Source organism: Heterodontus francisci, chromosome 8 (assembly GCF_036365525.1).
Source record: "Heterodontus francisci isolate sHetFra1 chromosome 8, sHetFra1.hap1, whole genome shotgun sequence".
NCBI classification, from domain to species: Eukaryota; Metazoa; Chordata; class Chondrichthyes; order Heterodontiformes; family Heterodontidae; genus Heterodontus; species Heterodontus francisci.
In genome coordinates this window covers 10,583,871-10,609,919 of record NC_090378.1, presented here as the reverse complement: position 1 = coordinate 10,609,919, position 26,049 = coordinate 10,583,871, and the positions used below count along the sequence as shown (strand labels likewise).

Sequence of the window (26,049 nt, the reverse complement as noted above, 5' to 3'; positions counted from 1 at the left end):
TTAAGTTCTCCATTTTCCTCGGATCGGGCACAGAGCATTCCACATTTCTTCAGCTTGGATTGCTGTTGTAGGATCACCAGTGTAGTTTAGGTAATTTGCAGTCCACGCGCCTATACCACGGAGTTTTAGTTTCTTCATGATCAGCGATTTTTGTGAAATGCTCTCTGGATCATCATACCAAACCTCATGGTATTTATTATTAACCTGCCAAAAAAGCCAAAGAGAGTTAGACAGATAGGAGGTAAATTTGGATCAATGCACTGTTCTAGACACAACACTGAACATCTTCAACACCACTATTTCAAATACATTAAACTTGTACTTGCATTAAAGGATAAGTTTAGGTAGATTAAGCGAATGAAACATATAAAGGCAGTTTGTTCCATTACAATGGATTGTTTTTTATATTGTTTAATCAAGGTGGTAGTAATGCACTGTTAATTTAGTCCCACCACTCCACAGGTCACAGCATATTATGAAAAGCTTCCCACATGCTAGAAATTAGCCAAATTAAACAGTTTATTTATCCCTCAGAATAAAGGAAACAAACCAGGTTCCTTTAAACAACAACACAAAATTAAATATTTCTTAACAAAATAAAATCTTAAACAATAATGGGATAAATCTATATTTATGAAAAGATTTTATAACTCCTTATTCTTCCTAACCCGCAGTCACATACACATACATTCAAAAATTGGTTAACTGGTTTTTAGATGGATGTTTTGAATTACAACTGTTACTTAGGAATGATAAAGTAATTGGTTGTCACAGACTGTTGGATATTTCCAGATTGGTAAATCGTCCCAGAGTCGAATAGTCGGATGCCACGCAAAGTCTCTCCTGGCGGGTTTCATGAATAGTCTGTGATATGTAGGCATTCTCGGAAATTTGTCTACAGCAGGCGTCACATAACTCTTTCAGCAAAAGGGTGTAGCAACAGGTCTGCTTGGATTTTGAAATAGCAGTCGAACAGTAGAAACTTTCTTGAGATTTCAGGATCTCCCAAAAACACAAAAGGCAACAGGACTTTCACTTGAGGCAGGGATGCTTGAGATTGAAGGCAGTAGAAATCTATTACCTTTAAAATGCAGGGGATTTCTCTCTGCAAAGCAGTGTGCCTCCACAGAGTGAAGCAATTCCTCTGTTCTTGGGTCTTTTCTCTCTCTTCAGGCATGTCCAAACCACACCTAAAAAGTAGAATTTCTTTCCAAGAGATGCAAGGCTTCTTTTGCAGAGAATGGTAACACTTTTTTGGGTTTTCCTCTCTTTCCAGGAAAGGTAATACAAAGATTTCAAAGCCTGCTCCTTGTAGAGTTCACGGGTTTCTTACAATCCCAAAATGAAACTAAAATCTTTCAACAAACAAGTCACAAGACAGTCATAAATCTTTCTGGTTGATTGGAAGCAAGTATTACAGTCTGTGTGCAGAGTTTAAACACCCAGGGCTGAATTTTACATTGCTACCACCGAATGCAGCGGCGGCCGTAAAAGATGGCGGCATGCACGCGCGGCTTTCACTCCGCAGAGCTGCTGCGATATTATATACTTTTATATCCCCCAGAATAAAGCACACTAAACCAGGATTCTTTAAATGAAAACAAAATTAACTATTTATTAATAAACCAATTTTGAAACAATAATGAGATGAATCTATATACATGACAAGATTTTATAACTCCTTATTCTTCCTAACCCTCATGCACACACACATACATTCAAAACAAAATGGTTAACCAGGGAAAATGGATGTTGACTTTACAACGCTTTCTTCGAAACAATAACTTCAGGAAGGATATTGCTGGATTGGTTAGCTGTCCCAGAGTCGAATAGTCAGATGCCACTTGAAGTCTCTCCAGGTGAGTTTGATAAACAGTCTGTGATGGGTAGGTGTTCAAGGCAATTTGTCTACAGCAGGCATCACATGGATCTTTCAGTTTTAGGTATAGCAACAGGTCTACTTAAATTTTAAAGCAGCACTCTGACAGTTGAAACTTCCTTGAAATTTCAGGAACTTGCAATAACACAAAATGCAACAAGACTCACTCTTGAGGCAGGGATCTTTGAGACTGGAGGCAACAGCAACCTGCCACACCTGAAACACAAGGCTTCCTTTCTCAACAGAGTGTAGCAACCCCTCTTTTCCTGGGACTTTTCTCTCACTTCAGGCAGGTAAAAACTACACCTCAAATGTAGAATTTCTTTATAAGAGATGAAAAGCTTCTGTTGCAGAGAGAGTAGGTCTTTTTTCTGGTCTATCAGAAAATCACAGCCCCAGTTCACTACTAACTGCTCCCTGGTCTGGTTCACTCTGCAGACCTGACTAAAAGCTTTCAACAACAACCAAGTCACAAGACAATCGTAAATCTTTCTGTTGCTTGGATGCAAGTTTTACAGCCTGCACTTCAAACACCAAGTGTCAACATTTAGTGCTTACAGAAAAACCCTCTTCTCCCAGCTTTAAAAGGCACACAGACCTCTTAATTTTGAAATAAAACAAAACTCTATGACACCGGGCCCTGCTGGCGTCAAGGTCGATGGCGGGCCTTATACGGGGCAATGTTGATGCTGCCTCCCGTCACAGATCCCGACGTGGAGGCCCCTATAAAATCCAGCCCCAAGTGTCAGCAGTGTTCACAGAAAATCCCCATTTCCCAGCTTTAAACACCACACAGAATTCCGAGTTTAAAAAAAAAACTCTTGTGACAATATGAGTGCCACTGGCAAGTCCAGCATTTTTACCAATCCCTAATTGCCCATGAGAAGATGGTGGTGAGCCAGTCCATGTGGTGTGGTTACAGTTACACTGCTGCAAGGTCGGCTGTTTCAGGATTTTGACCCAGTGACGGTGAAGGAATAGCAATATTGTTCCAAGTCAGGATGTTTTTGGCTGGGATAGGAGCTTGCAGGTGATGGAGTTCCCAGGCGTCTAGTGCCCTTGTCCTTCCAGGTGGTAGAGGTCGTGGGTTTGGAAGGTGCTGTCGAAAGAGGCTTGGCGAATTGCTACAGTTCATCCTGTAGATGGTACACAACTGTTACCACTGTGTGCTGGCGGTGGAGCGAATGAATGTTTAAGGTAGTAGATGGGGTGCCGATCAATGAATTGCTTTGTTCTGGATGGTGTCAAAGTTTGATCATTTTGAATGTTGTTGGAGCTGCACTCGTCCAAATAAGTGCAGAGTATTCCAGCACACTCCTGACTTGTGCCTTCTAGATGCTGGACAGGCTTTGGGGAGTCAGGATTCTCAGCCTCTGACCTGTTCTTGTAGCCACAATATTTATATGGCTGGTCCAGTTCAGTTTCTGCTCAATGGTGACCTGCAGGATGGTAATGGTTGTGGTTGCAGTAATGGGAATGCTGTTGAATGTCAAAGGGAGATGGTCTGATTTGCTCTTTTTGGAGTTGGCCATTGCTTGGCACTTGTATGGCGCAAATTTTACTCACCACTTAGCAGCTCACGCCTGAAAGCTGTCCAGATCTTGCTGCATGCAGGTATGGACTGCTTCAGTATATGAGGAGTTCTGAATAGTACTGAGCACTGTGCAATCATCAGTGAACATTCCCACTTTTGACCTTATCATGGAGGGAAGGCCATTGATGAAGCTGTTGAAGATGGTTGGGCCAAGGACACTACCCTGAGGATCTCCAGTAGCAATGTCCTGGAGACGAGATGATTGGCCACCAGCAACACAACTATCTTTCTTTGTGCTAGTATGTCTCCAACCAATGGAGAGTTTCCACTCCAATTCCCATCGACTTCAATTTTGTTGGGGCTCCTTGATGCCGCACTTGGTCAAATGATGCCTTGATGTCAAGGGCAGTCACTCTCACCTCGACTCTGGAATTCAGCTATTTTGTCCATGTTTGGAACAAGGCTGTATTGAGGACAGAAGCTGAGTGACCCTGGCGGAACCCGAACTGAGCAGCAGTGAGCAGGTTATTGCTGAGTAAGTGTCACTTGATAGCACTGTCAACGACGTCTTCCATTACTTCTCTGTTAATCGAGAGTAGACTGATTGGGCGGTAATGGACCGGATTAGATTTGTCCTGCTTTTCGTGGGCAGGATCTAACCATTTCCCCTTGACATTCAATGGCATTACGATTGCTGAATCACCCACTATCAACATCCTATAGGTTTCCATTGATCAGAAACTGAACTGGACCAGCCTTGCTAGTACCATGCCTACAAGAGCAGGTCAGAGACTAGGACTCCTGCAGTGAGTAACTCACCTCCTGCCTCCCCAAATCCTGTCCACCATCTACAAGGCACAAGTCAGGAGTGTGATGGAATACTCTCCACTTGCCTTGATGTGTGCAGCTCCAACAACACTCAAGAAGCTCAACACCATCCAGGATAAAGCATCCTGTTGATTGGCACCCCATTCACAAACATTCACTCCCTCCACCATTGACACACAGTGGCAGCAGTGTGTACCATCTACAAGATGCACTGCAGCAACTCACCAAGGCTCCTTCGACAGCACCTTCCAAACCCATGACATCCACCACCTAGAACGACAAGGGTAGCAGGTGCATGGGAACATCACCATCAGCAAGTTCCTCTCCAAGTCACACACCATCCTGACTTGGAACTATATCGTTGATCCTTCACTGTCGCTGGGTCAAAATCCTGGAATGCCCTTCCTAACAGCACTGTGGGTGTACCTACCCTACATGGACTGCAGTGCTTTAAGAAGGTGGCTCACCGCCACCTTCTCAAGAGCAATTAGAGATGGGCAATAAATGCTGTCCTAGTCAGCGATGCCCACATCCCATGAACGAAAAAAAAATGGCCATACCTATGCAACTTTCTACATTGTCAGGTAAAGGAGCTTTGCAGCTGTATTGGAACAGCTTGGTGAGGGGCAAGGCTAGTTCTGGAGCACAAGTCTTCGGTGCTACAGAGGGGATGTGTCAGGGCCTACGGAATTTGCTGTATCCAGTGCCTTCTGCCATTGCTTGATATCACCTGGAGTGAATCAAATTAGCTGAAGACTGGTATCTATAATGCTGCAAACCTCAGGAGGAGGCCGAGATGAATCTTTCACTCAGCACTTCTGGCTTAAGATGGTTGTAAATGCTTCAGCCTTGCCTTTTGCACTGATATGTAAACCACTGGAACCTAACTTGTACTTTATTTTTGTTCTTTCATTGGATGTGGGTGTCACTGGTAAGGCCAGCATTTGTTGCCTATCTCTAACTGCTCTTGGACTGAGTGGCTTGCTCGGCCCTTTCAGAAGACAATTAAGAATCAACCACATTGCTGTGGGTCTGGAATCACATGTAGGCCAGACTAGGTAAGGACAGCAGATTTCCTTCCCGAAAGGACCAAATGGTTTTGTGGTCACTATTAGACTAGCTTTCTTAATTCCATATTTATAACTGAATTCAAATTTTCACCATCTGCCATGATGGGATTCGAACCAATGTCCCCAGTGCATTAGCCTAGGCCTCTAGATTACTAGTCCAGTGACATTACCACCAGCTCCCCCTCTATTAATCTGCAAAGTGCATTAGCACATTAACACATCATACATGAGTAGACCTGAAAATAGAAACTAATGCTCGAAAAGTCTCACCACTGATCCTTCATCGAGAGCACCGGATCACAGAGTGGCACTGTGGTTAGCACTGCAGTCTCACAGCTCCAGTGAAAAGGGTTCAGTTCTGGGTACTGCCTGTGCAGAGTTTGCAAGTTTTCCTGTGACTGTGTGGGTTTCCACCGGGAGCTTTGGTTTCCTCCCACAGCCAAAGCCTTGCAGGTTGATCGGTAAATTGGCCATTGTAAATTGCCCCTAATGTAGGTAGGAGAATTGTGGGGATGTGGTAGGGATTGGAGGATGAGTATAAGTTGATGGTTGGCACAGACTCTGTGGGCCAAAGTGCCTGTTTCAGTGCTGTATCTCTCTATGACCTTGAACGCAACTGTTTTAATACTTTAAAATACTAAAATTGGTGACGGACCGTGGGATAGTGTACAAATAATTTAATAGTTTCATGATGCCATTCAATTAGTGTAAGTTTGTTCATCTGACTGAATTAAACATTCATCCACTAATACCCCACAACATAATTTCAAGCCAATTACATAACTATGTTACGGCACTTGAAAGAAACTTATTGTGTGAAACCCTTGTGATGATTTAAACAGATATGATCAAATTCAGTATGAAGGACATTCTTCAGCTTCTTGGAGGAGCAGCTCCAAGGAAATTCCCAGTCAATCTTTTTAACACCAAAACCAATGAACTCATCTGGATACTGTGCAACATATGAACACAAGGCACTTGTTAACAGGACAAATATATTCCTCAAAATTGTCATGATGACTGTGACTGTTTGCCTTGATTAACAAAATTACATAATTACTGTAGATATATTTATATAAAGCTTCTAAAGAAACTATTTGCATTTAAATAGCACCGTTCACCACCTCAGACCATTCCAAAGCACTGTACAGCTAATGAAGTGCTTTTGAAATGGAGTGACTGTTGTAATGTCGGAAATGCAGCAGACAATTTGCACAGAGCAAGATCCCACAAACAGCATGTGATAATGATCAGATAATCTTTTAGTGATGTTGGTTGAGGGACAAATATTTCCCAGGACACCAGGGAGGACACCTCCACTCTTCCTCAAAATAGTGCTATTGGAATATTTATGTCCACCTCAGAGGATGGATAGGGCCTCAGTTTAACTTCATATCAGAAAAACAACACCTCCGACAGTGTCTGCAACTGGTTTTTCACAATGTTTTAACAAGGTGAACTGGTTTTGGTGCTTTGCTTCTCAACTCCCATTTTCTTGTCAATTCTCCAACTACACACATTTCCGACTGTCCAAACTGGACATTTTGAACTTTGCTGAATCCTGTACACAGAGAATACTGAATCATGAAACCCTGCAATGTTCACATTCTACAAAGAATGTTGAAATGCACAGGTCTCCACTGTGCTTTGATTGATAGTCTTACCCTGTAGACAAAATATGGGGATTTGTAATCATCATCCCAATATCTGCCGGTAATTGATCTGGGCAGCTGCAGCCTGATCTCACTGTATGAAATCCGTCTTCCAACTTGTGAACTGCAAGGAGCACCTCCGAGAGGAATCTTTTGCAATTCACATCTACCAGGCTGTAAAGTACAAAAGGGTGAGAAATTATTACTTGTGAATATAGTTACTCTGCTAACTTCAAAAATATAGTGACAGCATGACTGATCTCCCAGTGTATAGGCTCTGAGGGGCAATTAGGAATCAAGAATAATTGAGAATTTCAAAACTAAGCTCAATAGAATTTTGTTCGGCGAAGGTATTAATCGTGACAAAGTCAAGGCAGGTATATGGAATAAAAATCAGTAACAATCAAACTGAGTGGTGGAACAGGCTTGAGTAATTGAATGGTCTACTGTATCTCCTGTGCTTCTTTGATTCCATGTGTGAAGGAATGAGCTTTGAGAAAAAAATTCAGAAGCTTAAGATTTACAGTCTAGAAGAATGCAGTTGTGGAAATGCCTCAGTGAAATGAAATATTAAATAGCATGGATAAGGTAAGCACAGACAGCAAACCAATGGATAAAAATGGAAATTAGTAAAATTGTAAAACAGGTAATAAAAAAGCTGAATGTAAAAAACATCAAAGTTTTTGAACTGGGCTACAAGCAAGCTAAGCAAGGCAAAATATTGGGCTGTTTTCAAATACATTTAAGAGGCCCTGATTGGACAGTTAATGTGGACGAAGGATGTGTTTCAGGTGAACTGACTTCACTCTCTTGTCTTGTGCAATGCAAGCAAAACATTTCATCTTACCTCATAAAAGCGCTGGCAAGGATAGTCGTAACCATACCATGAAACTGCCATCACCAGCTTTCTGGAATCAATACCCAGTTTGATATAAGCAGAGAGACCTAAATGGATAAAAATATGACAGTCTGAGATAAACATTGATATCCGGGAGGCAGACCCTGAACCAGAAGGTTTTAATGTACATACCTGAATAAACCTGGTGATAGGGAGCACCTGCTTTTGCAAAGCACTCATCCCACATTTGGTTCTGCAAATTAAAGGACTTTACGAACAAGATGTCACAGGAATTTGCGATTTCCACATAATCATGGCATGGGTCATCTGGGCAGTCTGGAGCCCAAGGTACATTAAATATGACCTAAGGAACAAATAATAATGAGAAATTAACTTTATTTTACACCTTGGGCTGGATTTTATAGAGCCCTCGATGTCGGGATCCATGGTAGGGGGGAAGGGGGTATGAAGATTGCCCTGGATGAGGGCAGCCACGGACCTCGACACCGGCAGGGCCGAGCCCGATATTGCCGGCGGCAGCGAGGCCTCGTGGCGGCCCCCCCACCGTGTGGCGTCGTGATCACCATTTAAATATTTATATAAATTAACTCACCTGAATAAATGAGTCTCCCACTGACTCCTGAAATCCCGCTGTGATCTTCACCCCAGCGATTGGCACTGCCATGCCTTCGGATCTCTGTCCGGGGAAACGAGGCGCTGCACTGGTGGGGAAGGGGTTGAAGGTACATTTCTCAGTGCAGGTGGTGGGGGGGGACAGGGTCAAATGAACGTCACAGGTGTAGGGCATGGTGGGAAGGGATATAGTTTAAATTTTGTGCAGTTTTGGGGGAAAAGGTCAGGTTGTGAAGGTAAATGTTTTGGGGTGAAAAGGGGAAATAATTAATCCAATTGATATTGGGGGTTGGGAGAGGATCAAATGAAAATGAATTCAATGTGACTTTAAATATTTCAATGTCCCGGATGGCTGACAGCCTTTTAAAAATGGTGTCTGCGCCTGTGCAGGGGCAGTTAATACCATTGCCGGGGACGGACAACCCACCCCCTCGATGGGATCGGGGTGGGGGCAGCCTGTATCAGCTATTTAAATGAGCTGCTGCACTTGGAATCACGGTGCCTCTCTGTCTGTGTGGGCCGCCATTTATTTCACCTGCCGCCGGAAATTCAGCCCCTTATTTTGGCTTTTACTCATAGTTATATGGTTTTTAATAAGCACTCCCTTCTCATGCAGGGTGCATGGGAGTTGTGAAATTCAACAGGGGAGAAATTCTACAATGTTCATGAATTTATAAAATGGAACATGATAAAGTTGGGGAAAATAGTGAGTCTTAATTGTTAGGATCCCTGATTGTCTAAATATTAATCAGGAAGATTGGAAAAGCAACAGTGAGATGGAATTCAATAGGGGAACAGACAGTTGTTTCTGTGGCCACAGATGTGAATCCAGGATGTTATGTTGCCTCCCTGACGCCAGGGTCATGGATGTCACTGAATAGTTGCAGAGCACTCTGACGGGGGAGGGTGAGCAACGAATGGTCGTGGTCCATATCAGTACCAACAACATAGGCAGAAAGAGAGATGGAGTCCTCAACTAGCAGGCAGGAGCTCAAAGGGAGTAATCTCCAGATTACTCCCAGTACCATGCGCAAGTGAGTACAGAAATAGGAAGAAAGAGCAGATGAATGCATGACTGGAGAGATGGTGCAGGAGGAAATGCTTTAGATTCCTTGGACATTGGGACTGGTTCTGGGAGTTGGAACCTATGCAGGCTGGATGGGTTGCACCTGAAGAGAGCCAGGACCAATGTGTGATTTGCTAGAGCTATTTGGGAAGGTTTAACCTAACTTGGCAGGGATGCGGAACCAGGTTGTAATATTAGAGAGAAAAAAAAAAGTGCACAGAGAATTTGGAGAAACGGATAGCACTAGAATAGGAAATAGTAAGGCATTAGGTGGGGTCAGAGTAAGAGGGAATGTAAAAATGTCTAAATTAGGTTTATAGTGCATGAATGTGAATGCGTGGAGTGTGATAAATAAGGTTGGTGAGCTGCAGGCGAGTGGAAATATGATGTTGTGGTGATAATGGAGACCTGTCTCAAATAAAGGGCAGGACTGGGTACTAAATATTCCTGGATACAAGGTGTTCAGGAAAGATAGGGAAGGAAAGGTGGGGGAAGGGACAGCTGTATTGATTTGGGAGAACTTTACACTGCTGGAGAGAGAGGATGTCCGAGAGGGGTCAAGGACAGAATCTATTTGGTTAGAGCTAAGAAACAATAGAGGTACCCCATTACACTGATGGGTGTATTCTATAGACTACCAAATAGCGGTAAAGATATAGAGGAACAAATTTGCAGGGAAATTACAGACTGGGGCAAGAGTTATAGAGTCATTATAATGGGGGACTTTAATTATCCTGATACAGACTCGGATAGTAGTAATGTAAAGGACAGAGAGGGGCAAGAGTTTCTGGAGTGTGTTCAGGAGAATTTTCTACATCAGTATGTTTCCAGTCCAACAAGGAAGGAGGCATTGCTGTATCTGGTTCTGGGGAATGAGGTGGGTCAAGTGGATCAAGTGTCAGTAGTGGAACATTTAGAGGACAGTGATCATAGTATCATAAGGGTTAGGTTGTCTGTGGAAAAGTACAAGGAGCAATCCAGAGTGAAAATAATTAATAGGGGGAGGGTCAACATCAATGGGATGAGAACAGATCTGGAAAGCATTTGATTAAATACCACATGAAAGGCTGGTTAATGAAACTCAGGCACATGGAATAGGAGGGTCAGTGTCTAATTGGATAAAAAATTGGCTTCATGGTAGATAACATTGATTGGTGGAGACAGTCACTGCTTTTTTTGCTAATTATAAAGAACTTGGATCCTGGAATACAAAGCAAAATTTCAAAAATTTGCCGATGATACCAATTTTGGAGGAGTGGCAAACAGTGAGGATGATATGAATCGCCTGCAACAGGACACAGATTGACTAGCACAGGGTGATCCAAACTTTTCACATGGGGGGGGAGCACATTACAACTTTTGTCTTATATAGGCGGTGGTGAGACAATTTCAGAAAGATAAAGGCATTAAAATATTATCTTACTATTAATCAAAACAACAACAAATGCACATTTTCGTGAGGAAGCTTTAAATGAGAAGACTAATTTATTGACTTATTTTCTCTTCACTCTGTTGAACACTGATTTAGTGAGATACCTGGCATTTTTTGCTTGCACAAATGGTCAATGTTTGCCTGCACACTTGTAGTGATGAATAGTATTTCAGATAGATGTCATTCAGTCAGTGAACTTGATCACACTCTGCTCCTTTTTTCTCTGTCTTTCTCTCCCTATCTCCCCCCTCTCTGTGTTTCTCACCCTCTCTCTATTGTTCCCCCTTCTCTATGTTTTGCCCCTCTCTATCCCCCACTTTCTCTTTCTGTCTCATCCCCTCTGCCCCCCTCTCTTGGCCCCACCTCTCTCTGTTCCTCTCTCTCTCCCCTTCTTTCTCCCTCTGTCCCCATTTCTCTGTCTCTCTGTCCCCCTCAGTCTCATTCTGACCCCCCAACCCCCTCTCTTTTCACCTTTCTCTCTCTCTCCCTATATTATGTACAGTTTTGGTCCCCTTACTTGAGGACGGATGTAGTTGCATTGGAGGCAGTTCAGAGGAGGTTCACGAGATTGATTCCAGAGATGAGGGATTTGTCTTATGAAGAGAGATTGAGCAGTTTAGGTCTTTACTCTCTAGAGTTTAGAAGAATGAGAGGAGATCTAATTGAGGGAAATAAGATGATTAAGGGGATTGACAAAGTAGACGTAGAGAGGATGTTTCCTCTGGTGGGGCAATCTAGAATGAGAGGTCATAGTTTTAGGATAAGGGGTAGCAGATTTAAAACAGAGATGAGGAGAAATTACTTCTCTCAAAGGGTCGCGAGTCTGTGGAATTCACTACCCCAGAGTGCGGTGGATGTCGGGACATTGAGTAAATTGAAGGAGGAGATAGACAGATTTTTAATCAGTAAATGGTTGAAGGGTTATGGAGAACGGGCAGGAAAGTGGCGTTGAGGCCGAGATGAGATCAGCCATGATCGTATTGAATGGTGGAGCAGGCTCGAGGGTCTGAATTGTCTACTCCTGCTCCTAGTTCTTATGTTCTTACGTTCTCTCTGAGTCACTCTCCATACCCCCCGTCCTCCCCCCTCATCTCTCTGTCCCCTTTTTTATCTCTCTCCCTCTCTGTCCCCCTTTCCCTCTCTCTCTCTCTCTGTCTGTGTCCCCCCTCTCTCTCCCCCTCTGAAAATTGATGATGTCATAAATAGTGAGGAGGAAAGCCTTCGATTACAGGACGATATTGATGGGCTGGTAAGATGGGCAGAGCAATGGCAAATGGAATTTAATCCTGAGAAGTGTGAGGTGATGCATTTTGGGAGGACTAACAAGGCAAGGGAATATACAATGCATGGAAGTACAGAGTGTCAGAGGGACCTTGGTCTCCTTGTCCATAGATCACTGAAGGCAGCAACACAGGTAGATAAGGTGGTTAGGAAAGCATGTGGGATACTTGCCTTTATTAGCCAAGGCATAGAATCTAAGAGCAGGGAGGTTATGATGCAGCTGTATAAAACACTAGTTCGGCCACAGCTGGAGTACTCTGTACAGTTCTGGTCACCACACTATAGGAAGGATGTGTTTGCACTGGAGATGGTGCAGAGGAGATTCACCAGGATGTTGCCTGGGCTGGCACATTTCTGCTATGAAGAGACACTGGAAAGGCTGGGGTTGATTTTCTTCTAGCAGAGAAGACTGAGGGGAAATATGATTGAGGTACACAAAATTATGAGGGGCATTGATAGGTTAGAAAGGAAGAGACCTTTATCCCCTAGCGGAAGGGTCAATAACCAGGGGACATAGATTTAAGATAAGGGGCAGGAGGTTCAGAGGGGATTTGAGGAAACGTTTTTTCACCCAGAGGGTGGTTGGAATCTGGAATGCACTGCCTGAAGAGATGGTAGAGGCAGGAACCCTCACAACATTTAAGAAGTATTTAGATGAGCACTTGAAACGCCATAGCATCCAAGGCTACGGACCAAGTGCTGGAAAATAGGATGGGAATAGTTAGGTGCTTGATGGCCGGCACAGACATGATGGGCTGAAGGCCCTTTTTCTGTGCGGTATAACTGTAGGACTCTCTGATTCACAACCATTTGAGTGAAGTAATTTCCCCTCATCTCAGCCCTGAATGATTGGCTGAATGATCCTAAGTCTGTGCCTAGATTCCCCGACCAGCAGAAACAATCCCTCAGCTTCTACCCCATCAAGCCCTTTCAGAATCCTCTATGTCTCAATTAGATTGCCTCTCATTCTTCTAAACTCCAGAGAATATAGGACCAATTTACTCAGCCTCTCATCATTGAACAACCCCCTCACCCCTGAAACTCTGCATTGCACTGCCTCCAGTGCAAGTATACACTTTCTTAAATGTGGAGATCAAATCTGCATATAATATTCCAGGTGCAGTCTCACCAAAGCCCTGTATAATTTTATAAAGACTTCTTTATTCCTGTACTCCAATTCACTTTCAATAAAGGCCAACATGCCATTTGCCTTCCTAATAGCCTACTGCACCTGCATGTTAACTTTGTGTGTTTCTTGTACGAGTACACCCAAGTCTCTCTGAACATCAACACTTAACAATTTCACACCTTTTAAAAAATATTCTGTTTTTCTATTTTTACAACCAAAGTGAACAACATCACACTTCCCTACATTATACTCCATTTGCCATCTTGTTGCCCATTCACTTAACCTGAATATATCTTTGCAGCCTCCCTATGTCCACCGAGCTTCTCTTTCCACCGAGCTTTGCGTCACCAACAAATTTAGACACATTACTCCCAGTCTTTTTGTCCAAGTCATTAATGTAGAGTGTAAATAGCTGAGGCCCCAGCACTGATCCTTCCGGCATCCAACAATTAATACAAATAAATACATACTTTGATTCCATCTTCACAAAGGAGGTCACAAATATCATACCAGAAATGTGGGGAACACAGGGTTTAGTGAGAGGGAGGAACTGAAGGAAATCAATATTAGTAGAGATATGGATGTAGAGATAGTAGATTAGTAGAGATATGGTGTTGGGGAAATTGATGGGATTGAAGGACGATAAATCCCCAGGGCCTGATAATCTACACCCCAGAGTACTTAAGGAAGTGGCCCTAGAAATAATGGATGCATTGGTGGTCATCTTCCAAGATTCTATAGACTCTGGAACAGTTCCTACAGATTGGAGGGTAGCAAATGTAACCCCACTATTTAAAAAGGGAGGTAGAGAGAAAACAGGGAATTATGGACAAGTCAGCCTGACATCAGTAGTGGGGAAAATTCCAGAGTCCATTATCAAAGATTTTATAGCAGAACACTTAGAGAAAAGTGGTAGAATCGGACAGAGTCAGCATGGATTTACAAAAGGGAAATCATGCTTGACAAATCTACTAGAATTCTTCGAGGATGTAACGAGTAGGTTGATGAGGGGGAGCCAGTGGATGCGGTTTATTTGGGCTTTCAGAAGGCTTTCGACAAAGTCCCACATAAAAGATTAGCATGTAATATTAAAGTGCATGGGATTGGGGGGAGTGTATTGCGATGGATAGAAAATTGGTTGGCAGACAGGGAACAAGCAATAGGAATAAATGGGTCTTTTTCCGAATGGCAGGCAGTGACTAGTTGTGTATCGCAGGGATCGGTGCTTGGACCCCAGCTACTCACAATATATATTCATGATTTAGATGAGGGAATTAAACATTATATCTCCAAATTTGCAGAATACACAAAACTGGGTGAGAGGGCGAGTTGTGAGGAGGATGCAGAAAGGCGTCAGGGTGATTTGGACAAGTTGAATGAGTGGGCTAATGCATGGGAGATGCAGTATAATGTGGATAAATGTGAGGTTATCCACTTTGGTAGCAAAAACAGGAAGGCAGATTATTATCTGAAAGGCTATAAACTGAGAGAGGGGAATATGCAACAAGATCTGGGTGTTCTCGTACACCAGTCGCTGAAGATAAGCATGCAGGTGCAACAGGCGGTAAAAAAGGCAAATGGCATGTTGGTCTTCATAGCGAAAGGAGACGAGTACAGGAGTAGGCACATCTTGCTGCAATTATACAGGGTGAGGCCACACCTGGAATATTGTGAGTAGTTTTGGTCTCCTTATCTGAGGAATGATGTTCTTGCAATAGAGGGAGTGCAGTGAAGGTTTACCAAACTGATTCCTGGGATGGCGGGACTGATGCCTGAGGAGAGATTGAGTCAGTTAGGATTATATTTGCTGGAGTTCAGAAGAGTGAGGGGGGAATCTCATAGAAACCTAGAAAATTCAAACAGGACTTGACAGGGTAGATGCAGAAAGGATGTTCCCGATGGTGGGGGAGTCCAAAACCAGGAGCCATAGTCTAAGGATACGGGGTAAACCTTTCAGGACTGAGATGAGGGGAAATTTCTTCACCTAGACAGTAGTGAGCCTGTGGAATTTGCTACCACCGAAAGCAGTTGAGGCCAAAACATTGAATGTTTTCAAGAAGGAGTTAGATATAGCTCTTGGGTCTAAAGGGATCAAAGGATATGGGGGGAAAGCGGGAGCAGGTTACTGAGTTGGATGATCAGCCATGATCATAATGAATGGTGGAGCAGGCTTGAAGGGCTGAATGGCCTACTCCTGCTCCTATTTTCTATGTTTCTATGTTTCTAAACTCGAATAAATTTGTCAAACAGGATGTCCCTTTAGTACAGCCATGTTGACTTGTTCTGATTAAACTATGCTTTTCCAAGTGCATTGTTAAGACTTCTTTAATAATAGTCTCCAGCATCTGTCCAATGACTAATGTTAGGTTAACTGGTCCAAGGGTTGGTGTTGGGATCCCTGCTTTTCCTGATACACATTAATTACCTCGACTTGGGTGTACTGACCACAGTTTCAAAATATGCTGATGACACAAAACTCGGAAGTGTTGTGAACTGTGAGACAGATCGTGATAGACTTAAACAAACTGGTGGCATGTGCAGACAAGTGGCAGATGGAATTTAGTGCAGAAAAGTGTGAAGTGATTCATTTTTGTAGGAAGAATGAGGAGAGGCAATATAAAGTAAAAAGTACAATCTTAAAGGTGATGAAGGAGAAGAGGCACCTGTGGATATATGTTCACAATTCATTGAAGGTGGAATGACAAGGTGAGAAAGTGGTTAATCAAGTATATGGGATACTGGCCTTATAAGTAGGGGCATAGAGTACAAAAGCAAGGTAGTTATGACAAACCTGTGCAAAACACTTTTTCAGGCTCAACTGAACACCACACTTTAGGAAGGATGAGAAGGCATTAGAGAGAATTCAGAAAAGATTCACGAGAATGGTTCGAGGGATGAGGATATCAGTTACATAGATAACATATGAATTAGGAGCAGGAGTAGGCCACTCTGCCCCTCGAGCCTGCTCTACCATTCAACAAGATCATGGCTGATCTGATTGTAACCTCAACTCCACATTCCTGCCTACCTCTGGTCCTTTCACCCGCTTTCTTATCAAGAATCTATTTACCTCTGCCTTAAAAATATTCAAAGACTCTGCTTCCACTGCCTTTTGAGGAAGAGAGTTCCAAAGACTCACGACCCTCTCTTTATCTTAAATGGGCGACCCCTTCTTTTTAAACAGTGACGCCTAGTTCTAGATTCTCCCACAAGACGATACATCATTTCCACATCCACCCTGTCAAGACCCCTCAGGATTTTATCTGTTTCAATCATGTCGCCTTTTACTCTTCTCAACTCCAGCGGATACAATCCTAGTCTGTCCAACCTTTCTTCATAAGATAAACCACCCATTCCAGGTATTAGTCTAGTAAACCTTTTCTGAACTGCTCCAAATGCATTTACATCCTTCTTTAACTAAGGAGACCAATACTGTACACAGTACTCCAGATGTGGTCTCATCAATGCCCTGTATAACTGTAGCATAACCGCCCTACTTTTGTTTTCAACTCCCCTCGCAATAAGTGATAACATTCTATTAGCTTTCCTAATTACATGCTGTACCTGCATACTAACCTTTTACAATTCACTGCACTAGCTCACCCAGATCCCTCTGTATCTCAGAGCTCTGCAATCTCTCAGCATTTAGATAATATGCTTTTCTTTCTTCCTGCCAAAATGGACAATTTCAAATTTCCCACATTCTGCTCCATTTGCCAGATTTTTGCCCCTCACATAACCTATCTATATCCCTTTGTAGCCTCCTTATGTCCTCTTCACAACTAACTTTCCAACTTATCTTTGTGTCGTCAGCAAATTTTGCAATGGTACCTTCAGTCCCTTTGTCCAAGTCATTTATATAAACTGTAAAAAGTTGAGGCCCCGGCACTGATCCCTGTGGCACACCACTCATTACATCTTGCTAACCAGACAATGATCCATTTGTGCCTACTCTCTGTTTCTTGTGAGCTCACCAATCTTCTATTCATGCCAATATGTTGCCCCCAACACCATGAGCTTTTATTTTTCTCTCGGAGGGCGGAGTTCCAGAGCGGTGAGTATAAAAAAAAACTTACCTCGGGGATTCTCGGAGCAGACTCGGAGGGCGGAGTTCCAGAGCGGTGAGTTACCTCGGGTGGAAAAAAAACTGAAAAAGTGACGCCACAGGAAAGCTGTGACCTGATTGGCTGGTTGGGAATCTGTACCGAATTTTAAAATAAAACTGATAAAAATTGATTAAACCACGAATTAACTAATTAATAAGTAGAGTAACTAAACCAGAGGGAGGAGATTACTGTATTTAGACAGGATTTAATATTTATTGTAGAACTCTGGCACTAGGGACCACATAGTGAAGTGTATCATAAATTAGTAAGGATTTAATAAGTATTTATTTATTTTATATCAATTAACTAATTAGTTATAGAAATGACAGTTAGAGGGGTGAAGTGCTTCACCTGTGAGATGTGGGAAGTCCGTGACGCTTCCAGCGTTCTGGGCGACTACATCTGCAGGAAGTATACCCAGTTACAGCTCCTCACAGACCGCATGGATCGGTTGGAGCGGCAACTGGATGCACTTAGGAGCATGCAGGTGGTGGAAAGCATTAAAGATAGGAGTTTCAGAGAAGTGGTTACACCCAAGGTGCAGGCAGATAGATGGGTGACTGCTAGAAGGGGCAGGCAGTCAGTGCAGGAATCCCCTGTGGCTATCCCCCTCTCTAACAAGTATACCGTTTTGGATACTGTTGGGGGGGATGGCCTATCAGGGGAAAACAGCAGCAGCCAGAGCAGTGGCACCAAGCTGGCACTGTTGTTCAGCAGGGAGGGACAAAGTGCAGAAGAGCAATAGTTATAGGGGACTCTATAATCAGGGGCACAGATAGGCGCTTCTGTGGACGTGAAAGAGACTCCAGGATGGTATGTTGCCTCCCTGGTGCCAGGGTCAAGGATGTCTCTGAATGGACAGAGGGCATTCTGAAGGGGGAGGGTGAATAGCCAGAGGTTGTGGTACACATCGGTACCAACGACATAGGCAGGAAGAGTGATGAGGTCCTGCAGGGGGAGTTCAAGGAGTTAGGTAGTAAGTTAAAAAACAGGACCTCTAGGGTTGTAATCTCGGGATTACTCCCTGTGCCATGTGCCAGTGAGGCTAGAAATAGGAAGATAGTGCAGCTAAACACGTGGCTGAGCAGCTGGTGTAGAAGGGAGGATTTCAGATATCTGGACCATTGGGCTCTCTTCAGGGACAGATGGGACCTGCACAGGAAGGACGGGTTGCATCAAAACTGGAAGGGCACTAATATCCTGGCTGCGAGGTTTGCTAGCGTCACTCGGGAGGGTTTAAACTAGTGTGGCAGTGGGGGTGGGAACCAGAGAAGTAGGACAGCAAGTGAAGTAAATGAGGAGGGCATAGTAAATAAGGCCAGTAGGACTAAGAGGAAGAGTAAGCAGGGAGATGTTGCTGAGCACAGTGGGACTGGTGGTCTGAAGTGCATTTGTTTCAATGGGAGAAGTATAACAGGTAAGGCAGATGAACTTAGAGCTTGGATTAGTACTTGGAAATATGATGTTGTTGCTATGACAGAGACTTGGTTGAGGGAAGAGCAGGATTGGCAGCTAAATGTTCCAGGCTTTAGAAGCTTCCGGCGGGATAGAGGGGGATGTAAAAGGGGTGGGGGAGTTGCATTACTGGCAAAGGAGAATATCACAGCTGTACTGCGGGAGGACACCTCAGAGAGGTCATGCAGCGACGCAATATGGGTGGAGCTCAGTAATAGGAAGGGTGCAGTCACGATGTTGGGGGTTTACTACAGGCCTCCCAACAGGCAGCGGGAGGTAGAGGAGCAGATATGTAGACAGATTTTGGAAAGATGTAAAGGTAACAGGGTTGTAGTGGTGGGTGATTTTAACTTCCCCAAAATTGACTGGGACTCACTTAGTGCTGGGGGCTTGGATGGGGCAGAATTTGTGAGGAGCATCCAGGAGGGCTTCTTGAAACAGTATGTAGATAGTCCAACTAGGGATGGGGCCATTCTGGACCTGATGTTGGGGAATGAGCCCGGCCAGGTGGTCGAAGTTTCAGTGGGGGAGCATTACGGGAGCAGTGACCATAATTCCATAAGTTTTAAGGTACTTGTGGATAAGGATAAGAGTAGTCCTCGGGTGAAGGTGCTAAATGGGGGGAAGGCTAATTATAACAACATTAGGCAGGAACTGAAGAATTTAGATTGGGGGCGGCTGTTTGAGGGTAAATCAACATCTGACATGTGGGAGTCTTTCAAACGTCAGCTGATTAGAATCCAGGACCAGCATGTTCCTGTGAGGAAGAAAGACAAGTTTGGCAAGTTTCGGGAAGCTTGGATAACACAGGATATTGTGAGCCTAGTCAAAAAGAAAAAGGAAGCATTTGTAAGGGCTGGAAGACTAGGAACAAATGAAGCACTTGAGGAATATAAAGACAGTAGAAAGGAGCTTAAGCGAGGAGTTAGGAGGGCGAAAAGGGGTCATGAAAAGTCATTGGCAAACAGGATTAAGGAAAATCCCAAGGCTTTTTATACGTATATAAAGAGCAAGAGGGTAACCAGGGAAAGGGTTGGTCCACTCAAGGACAGAGATGGGAATCTATGCGTGGAGCCAGAGGAAATGGGTGAGGTGCTAAATGAGTACTTTGCATCAGTATTCACCAAGGAGAAGGACTTGGTGGATGATGAGCCTAGGGAAGGGAGTGCAGAAAGACTCAGTCATCTCATTATCAAAAAGGAGGAGGTGTTGGGTGTCTTGCAAAGCATTAAGGTAGATAAGTCCCCAGGGCCTGATGGGATCTACCCCAGAATACTAAGGGCAGCAAGGGAAGAAATTGCTGTGGCCTTGACAGAAATCTTTGCATCCTCATTGGCTACAGGTGAGATCCCAGAGGACTGGAGAATAGCCAGTGTTGTTCCTTTGTTTAAGAAGGGTAGCAAGAATAATCCAGGAAATTATAGGCCACTGGTAGGGAAATTATTAGAGAGGATTATTTGGGACAGGATTTACTCCCATTTGGAAACAAACGAATTTATTAGCGAGAGGCAGCATGGTTTTGTGAAGGGGAGGTCGTGTCTCACTAATTTGATTGAGTTTTTTGAGGAAGTGATGAAGATGATTGATGAGGGAAGGGCCGTGGATGTTGTCTATATGGACTTTAGTAAAGCCTTTGACAAGGGCCCGCATGGCAGACTGGTGCAAAAGGTGAAGTCACATGGGATCAGAGGTGAGCTGGCAAGATGGATACAGACCTGGCTCAGTCACAGAAGACAGAGGGTAACAGTGGATGGGTGTTTTTCTGAATGGTGGGATGTGACTAGTGGTGTCCCGCAGGGATCAGTGCTGGGACCTTTGCTCTTTGTAGTATATATAAATGATTTGGAGGAAAATGTAGCTGGTCTGATTAGTAAGTTTGAAGACGACACAAAGGTTGGTGGAGTTGAGGATGATGACGAGGATTGTCAGAGGATACAGCAGGATATAGATCGGTTGGAGACTTGGGCGGAGAAATGGCAGATGGAGTTTAATCCGGACAAATGTGAGGTAATGCATTTTGGAAGGTCTAATGCAGGTGGGAGGTATACAGTAAGTGGCAGAACCCTTAGGAGTATTGACAGGCAGAGAGATCTAGGCGTACAGGTCCACAGGTCACTGAAAGTGGCAACGCAGGTGGATAAGGTCATCAAGAAGGCATACGGCATGCTTGCCTTCATCGGTCGGGGCATAGAGTATAAAAATTGGCAAGTCATGTTGCAGCTGTACAGAACCTTAGTTAGGCCACACTTAGAATATTGCGTGCAATTCTGGTCGCCACACTACCAGAAGGACGTGCAGGCTTTGGAGAGGGTACAGAGGAGGTTTACCATGATGTTGTCTGGTCTGGAGGGCATTAGCTATGAGGAGAGGTTGGAAAAACTCGGATTGTTTTCACTGGAACGATGGAGGTGGAGGGGTGACATGTTAGAGGTTTACAAAGTTATGAGCGGCATGGACAGAGTGGATAGTCAGAAGCTTTTTCCCAGGGTGGAAGAATCAGTTACTAGGGAACATAGGTTTAAGGTGTGAGGGGCAATGTTTAGAGGGGATGTGCGAGGCAAGTTTTTTACACAGAGGGTGGTGAGTGCCTGGAACTTGCTGCCTGGGGAGGTGGTGGAAGTAGATACGATAGCGACATTTAAGAGACATCTTGACAAATACATGAATAGGATGGGAATAGAGGGATACGGACCCCGGAAGTGCAGAAGGTTTTAGTTTAGGCAGGCATCAAGATCGGCACAGGCTTGGAGGGCCGAATGGCCTGTTCCTGTGTTGTACTGTTCTTTGTTCTTTGTTCTTTGATGTGGCACCTTGTCAAATGCCTTCTAGAAATCTAAGTACAGTACATCCACCATCTTCCCTTTATCCACAGGGCATTTTATTTCTTCAACGAGCTCCAATAAATTGGTTGGACATGATTTCCCTTTCACAAAACCATGTTACTGCCTGATTACCTTGATTTTTTCGAAGTGCCCTGCTATAATGTCTTCAATAATAGCTTCTAACATTTTCCCTATGACAGGTGTTAAGCTAACTGGCCTGTTGTTTCCTGCTTTCCTGCTGATAAATTGGAGAAGCTGGGGTTGTTCTCCTTGGAGAAAAGAAGATTAAGAGGAAAGTTGATAGAGGTGTCCAAAATCATGAGGGGTCTGAACAGAGTAGATACAGAGAAACTGTTCCCATTGGTGGATGGTTTGAGAACCAGAGGACATCAATTTAAGGAGATTTGAAAAAGAAGCAACAGTGACATGAGGGAAAACTTTTTCACACAGCGAGTTGTTAGGATCAGGAATGTACTGCTCGAGAGTGTGTTGGAGGCAGATTCAATTGAGGCCTTGAAGAGAGCATTGGATAATTAACTGAAGAGAAAAAATTTGCAGAGCTACAGGGAAAGGGCAGAAGAGTGGGACTAAGTGAGTTGCTCTTTCAGAGAGCCAGTACAAACACGATGGGTCAAATGGCCTCCTTCTGTGCTGTAACCATCCTATGATTGTAATTGGATAGCTCTTTCAAAGAGCAGGCACAGGCATGATGGGCCAAATGGACTCATCGCGCTGCATTTTATTGGGGTGCCGCCGTGGACAGCGGCGCCCTTTCAACTCAGCGCAATACGCACATTTAGCGACTGCTGCAGAGCCCCCGCAATAAAGCGCGCGGGGGGCTCATGAGCATCATTGTGCCGAGCCTCCCCCCCTTATATTCTGTGGGGAGAGGTGGGACATTCTGCGCAGTGAGGAACCCTTTGACCATTGTGCAGCAGGTACTGGGGTTCTATTTTAAGCATCCCAGCACCTGCTTCCTGACAGCTGTCAAAGAAATACTTACCTGACTGCTGAAGAGTGGGGCTGCTGTCAATCTGGCAGCAAAGCAGAAAGTGCTGCAGAAACCCAGCAGGTCAGGCAGCATCGGTGGAGAGCAAAACAGAGTTAACTTCTCCAAGTTCACAGAACTGAAAGTTAACTCTGATTCTCTCTCCACAGATGCTGCCTGACCTGCTGAGTGACCTCAGCACCTTCCGCTTTGCTGCCACATACTTACCCTGCTGTATCCCAGTGTCCTGTGAAGTTGTGATCCTCTTCTCCCACTCAAGTGTAACATTCCTTCTTGTACGCATGTTGCACCTGGGTGAATAATCTTAAAATAGCACATTCCAGGACGTGAGACTTAAATAGACCATAAAAGGTATTCCAGAGGTTTACAGAGAAAACACTGACACAAATGGGAATGCACGGGTGTCACAGCAATGTCAGTACGTCTTTCATTAAATGTTCCTCACCAACATGCGTGTCATTTTCTCTGTGTGAATGATGTGTGCCAGCATGTAGCGCCAATGTCACATCCCTTTGCACCGTTGGCCCTTTAGGAGAGCCAACGTAAGCATTAACATCATTGCCATGCCACCATTACTCATAAGCGTCTCCACCAATGCAGTGACCTGGACATTGGTTCAGTCAGCTGCTGCCTCTAATGGTTTACACAGGGATGCTGCAGATATGGACTGGTACACAGCAGGTGAGCGAGGGTGATGTGTGTCTTGCAGAGCTCATGTCAGTTCCTATGGAGTAGAGAGCCTTTGTCTGATAAGCCACTTCCGTACATCCCAGCCTCACTGCTATCTCTGCATGCGGTGCCTGACTGCCATCTGCCCTCCCAAGCGTCTTTCATATTGTAGATCCTCAGCGTCCTCATAGTCCAAGGAGGAATCCTGTTGACGTCTCTCCTCATCATTCCAGGCCTGGCCCCTGTTGGGTGCGTAGCTGTGCAGAGCAGCAAAGAAAGGAGCTGGCCTTTTCAGCCCATAGTACAGGGCATCACCCGATCCATACAGGCATTGGAAGCATCCTTTCAGCATGCCGAACTCCTGCTCAATGGTGGCTCTTGTAGCTCAGTGGCTGGTGTTGTATCTCTCCTCTGCAGCAGTGTTGGGATCTCTCACTGGTGTCGGGAGCCATGTCGGCAAAGGATAGCCCTTATCTCTGAGAAGTCACCCCTCCATCTGAGCCAGTTCAGTGAACAGCGGTGGCAGCCAGGACTGGCGCAAGACCCTGGTGTCATGACAGCTGCCTGAGAAGTGGTCACACATTCGCAGCAAGCATCGGCAGTGATCACATACCAGCTTCACCTATTGAGAGGGCTCCTTTAATGGTGACATCTGCAGGTGGTAGCCTGGCAGGAGGCCTGATGGCCACATGAGTGCAGTCTATGAACATTACAACCTATGGTTCTCCGGCAATGGTGTCAGAACCAATGGCCCTCTGGGCCTGGCTGTGAGAGTCCATCCTGAAGCGGACATACTCACTGGCCCTCCGGTGCAGGGCATTGGTGACCTCCCTGATGCAGCTGACTGTGTGACCCCCACAAAGGTCTTTGTTGGGCCCCTAAAAAGCTGCAAAGGCGTCAGGCTTGAGAACCGCTGTCACTATGAGGAACAAAGGCATGGGATGTCCACCGGAGCCCATGGGCTGCAGGTCATCCTTGAGCAGGGCACAGAGACGTGTCACCACCTTCTCTATATGCCCAATCTCCTCTGACACTGGTGCTCTGACATCCGATGGCATGCCATGTGGGGCCTGTGGATGCACGGCAAATGTAATAGCGAGCTCCACTTGGGGGCTGCTGCTCACGACCGGGGGCCTCGACATGGATCGCACCTGCCTGTTGGTATTGCCTCTGGCGCATGCGGATCCTCACGAGCAGAGGATCACACAATGTAGGATGAGCCAAACCTACTTCCATGTGATAAATAAAGTTGAACCCTGCATGTATTCAAAGGTTCTCCACATGGCAGGGATTGGTGTTGACGGGTACATCAGCTGCTTTCCTGGATCAACAATGTGGCATGCCATGGAATTGGTCATCTTGGCCAACACTCAGAGTGGCACAGCATGACCACATAAAGATCCTACCAGCTGAATCAATTGCCCCCATCATCCATAACACCTTAATGCTCCTGCCCTTTCTGACACCCTCCCCACACACAGGGTACCTAGTGTGCCATTGCCCCTTCACAAACACAGAGCGTACACTGTTAACGGAGGGATGGTACACAGTACCTCCCTTCATGCAAGCACAGCTTTCCCTCTAGTAATCCCAGATCCCCTCCCTTTCAGAATGCAGTGAGACCCCTGCATATCCCCCCTCCCTCCTCTCTTCCAGAATGCAGAGTTAGACCCCTCTGTATCCCCCCTCCCTCCTCCTGTTAGGAATGTAGAGTTCGACCCCTACATATCCCCCCACCCTCCTTCCGTTAAGAATGCAGAGTTATACCCCTGTGTATCCCCCCTCCCTCTTCCCTTCCAGAATGCAGTTAGACCCCTGCATATCCCCCCTCCCTCCTCTCGTTAAGAATGCAGAGTTAGACCCCTGTGTATCCTCCCTCCCTTCCATAATGCAGAGTGCGGACTCACCGGGTTTACCGATCGTGAACAGGACGGCAGGTGATGGCCGCCCTTTCAATGAGAAATCCGGCAGTGTCGGTGGAGAGACGGCGGGCTGCATCATCAACATCGGTAAGTAATCATTACCATCTGCTAATTGTGGTGCCGCTGCCGTGTGGCCGTAATATGCGGTGGGCCACTCTCGACGTCACGACCCGTGTCGCGACCCGCGGCCTCAAGGGGCCGTTAAAATTCAGCCCCTTCTGCGCTGTATCATTCTTCCACTTGTGTGATAATTACAGTTTGAAACATGCCATCACTAGAATCTGGGCCTCAATACACTTGTATAATTCTGGGCTACAATTGCTGTATCACCAAGTCTGCTGCAGATTCAGATTAAGCTGATTCAAACTCAAATGTCTTTTCTCAGCTCTGGTTCAAACAGTCTCATAACAAGATGATGCTCTGATAAACAGCAGCTAGAAATCTTCATTTCAATTTACTTATCCAGGAAACTATCCATGTTTCTTTATAATTAAGTTGAAACTAAATTGCGTGTGCCTATTTTTAAAAAGATGGCTTTTACCTGAGATCCTGGTATTTGCTGGTGGAAGACATCTGTGGCTTTTCTGAGCAGCTGAATTAATGCACGATAATTTGAAGTATTGCTCCATGTATCCAAATTAATTCCATCCAGATACTGGGATTTTGCAAAACTCACATGATTTTTGATAAAATTTTCTCGTTGTCTTCTGTCTGTAATTTGCAT

The 26,049-nt window shown here is 44.8% G+C and overlaps 1 protein-coding gene across 1 annotated transcript; it reads right to left on the bottom strand.

Annotated features, from left to right (window-relative positions):
* On the bottom strand, positions 1–26,049 carry LOC137373177 (di-N-acetylchitobiase-like). Its single transcript, XM_068038033.1, has 5 exons — positions 25,867–26,049; positions 7,994–8,165; positions 7,811–7,908; positions 6,976–7,137; positions 1–204 (listed from the first exon to the last, which is right to left on the bottom strand). Exons 1-5 carry the CDS (start codon positions 26,047–26,049, stop codon positions 1–3), a joined length of 819 nt encoding a protein of 272 aa, XP_067894134.1.

Excerpts from the sequence above, each read along its gene's own strand:
- LOC137373177 (XM_068038033.1), bottom strand. The coding sequence starts at position 26,049 with ATGCAAATTACAGACAGAAGACAACGAGAAAATTTTATCAAAAATCAT. Across the intron at positions 8,166-25,866 it reads AGCAAATACCAGGATCTCAG|GTCATATTTAATGTACCTTG; the intron begins GTAAAAGCCATC and ends TTTGTTCCTTAG. Across the intron at positions 7,909-7,993 it reads CTATCACCAGGTTTATTCAG|GTCTCTCTGCTTATATCAAA; the intron begins GTATGTACATTA and ends TTATCCATTTAG.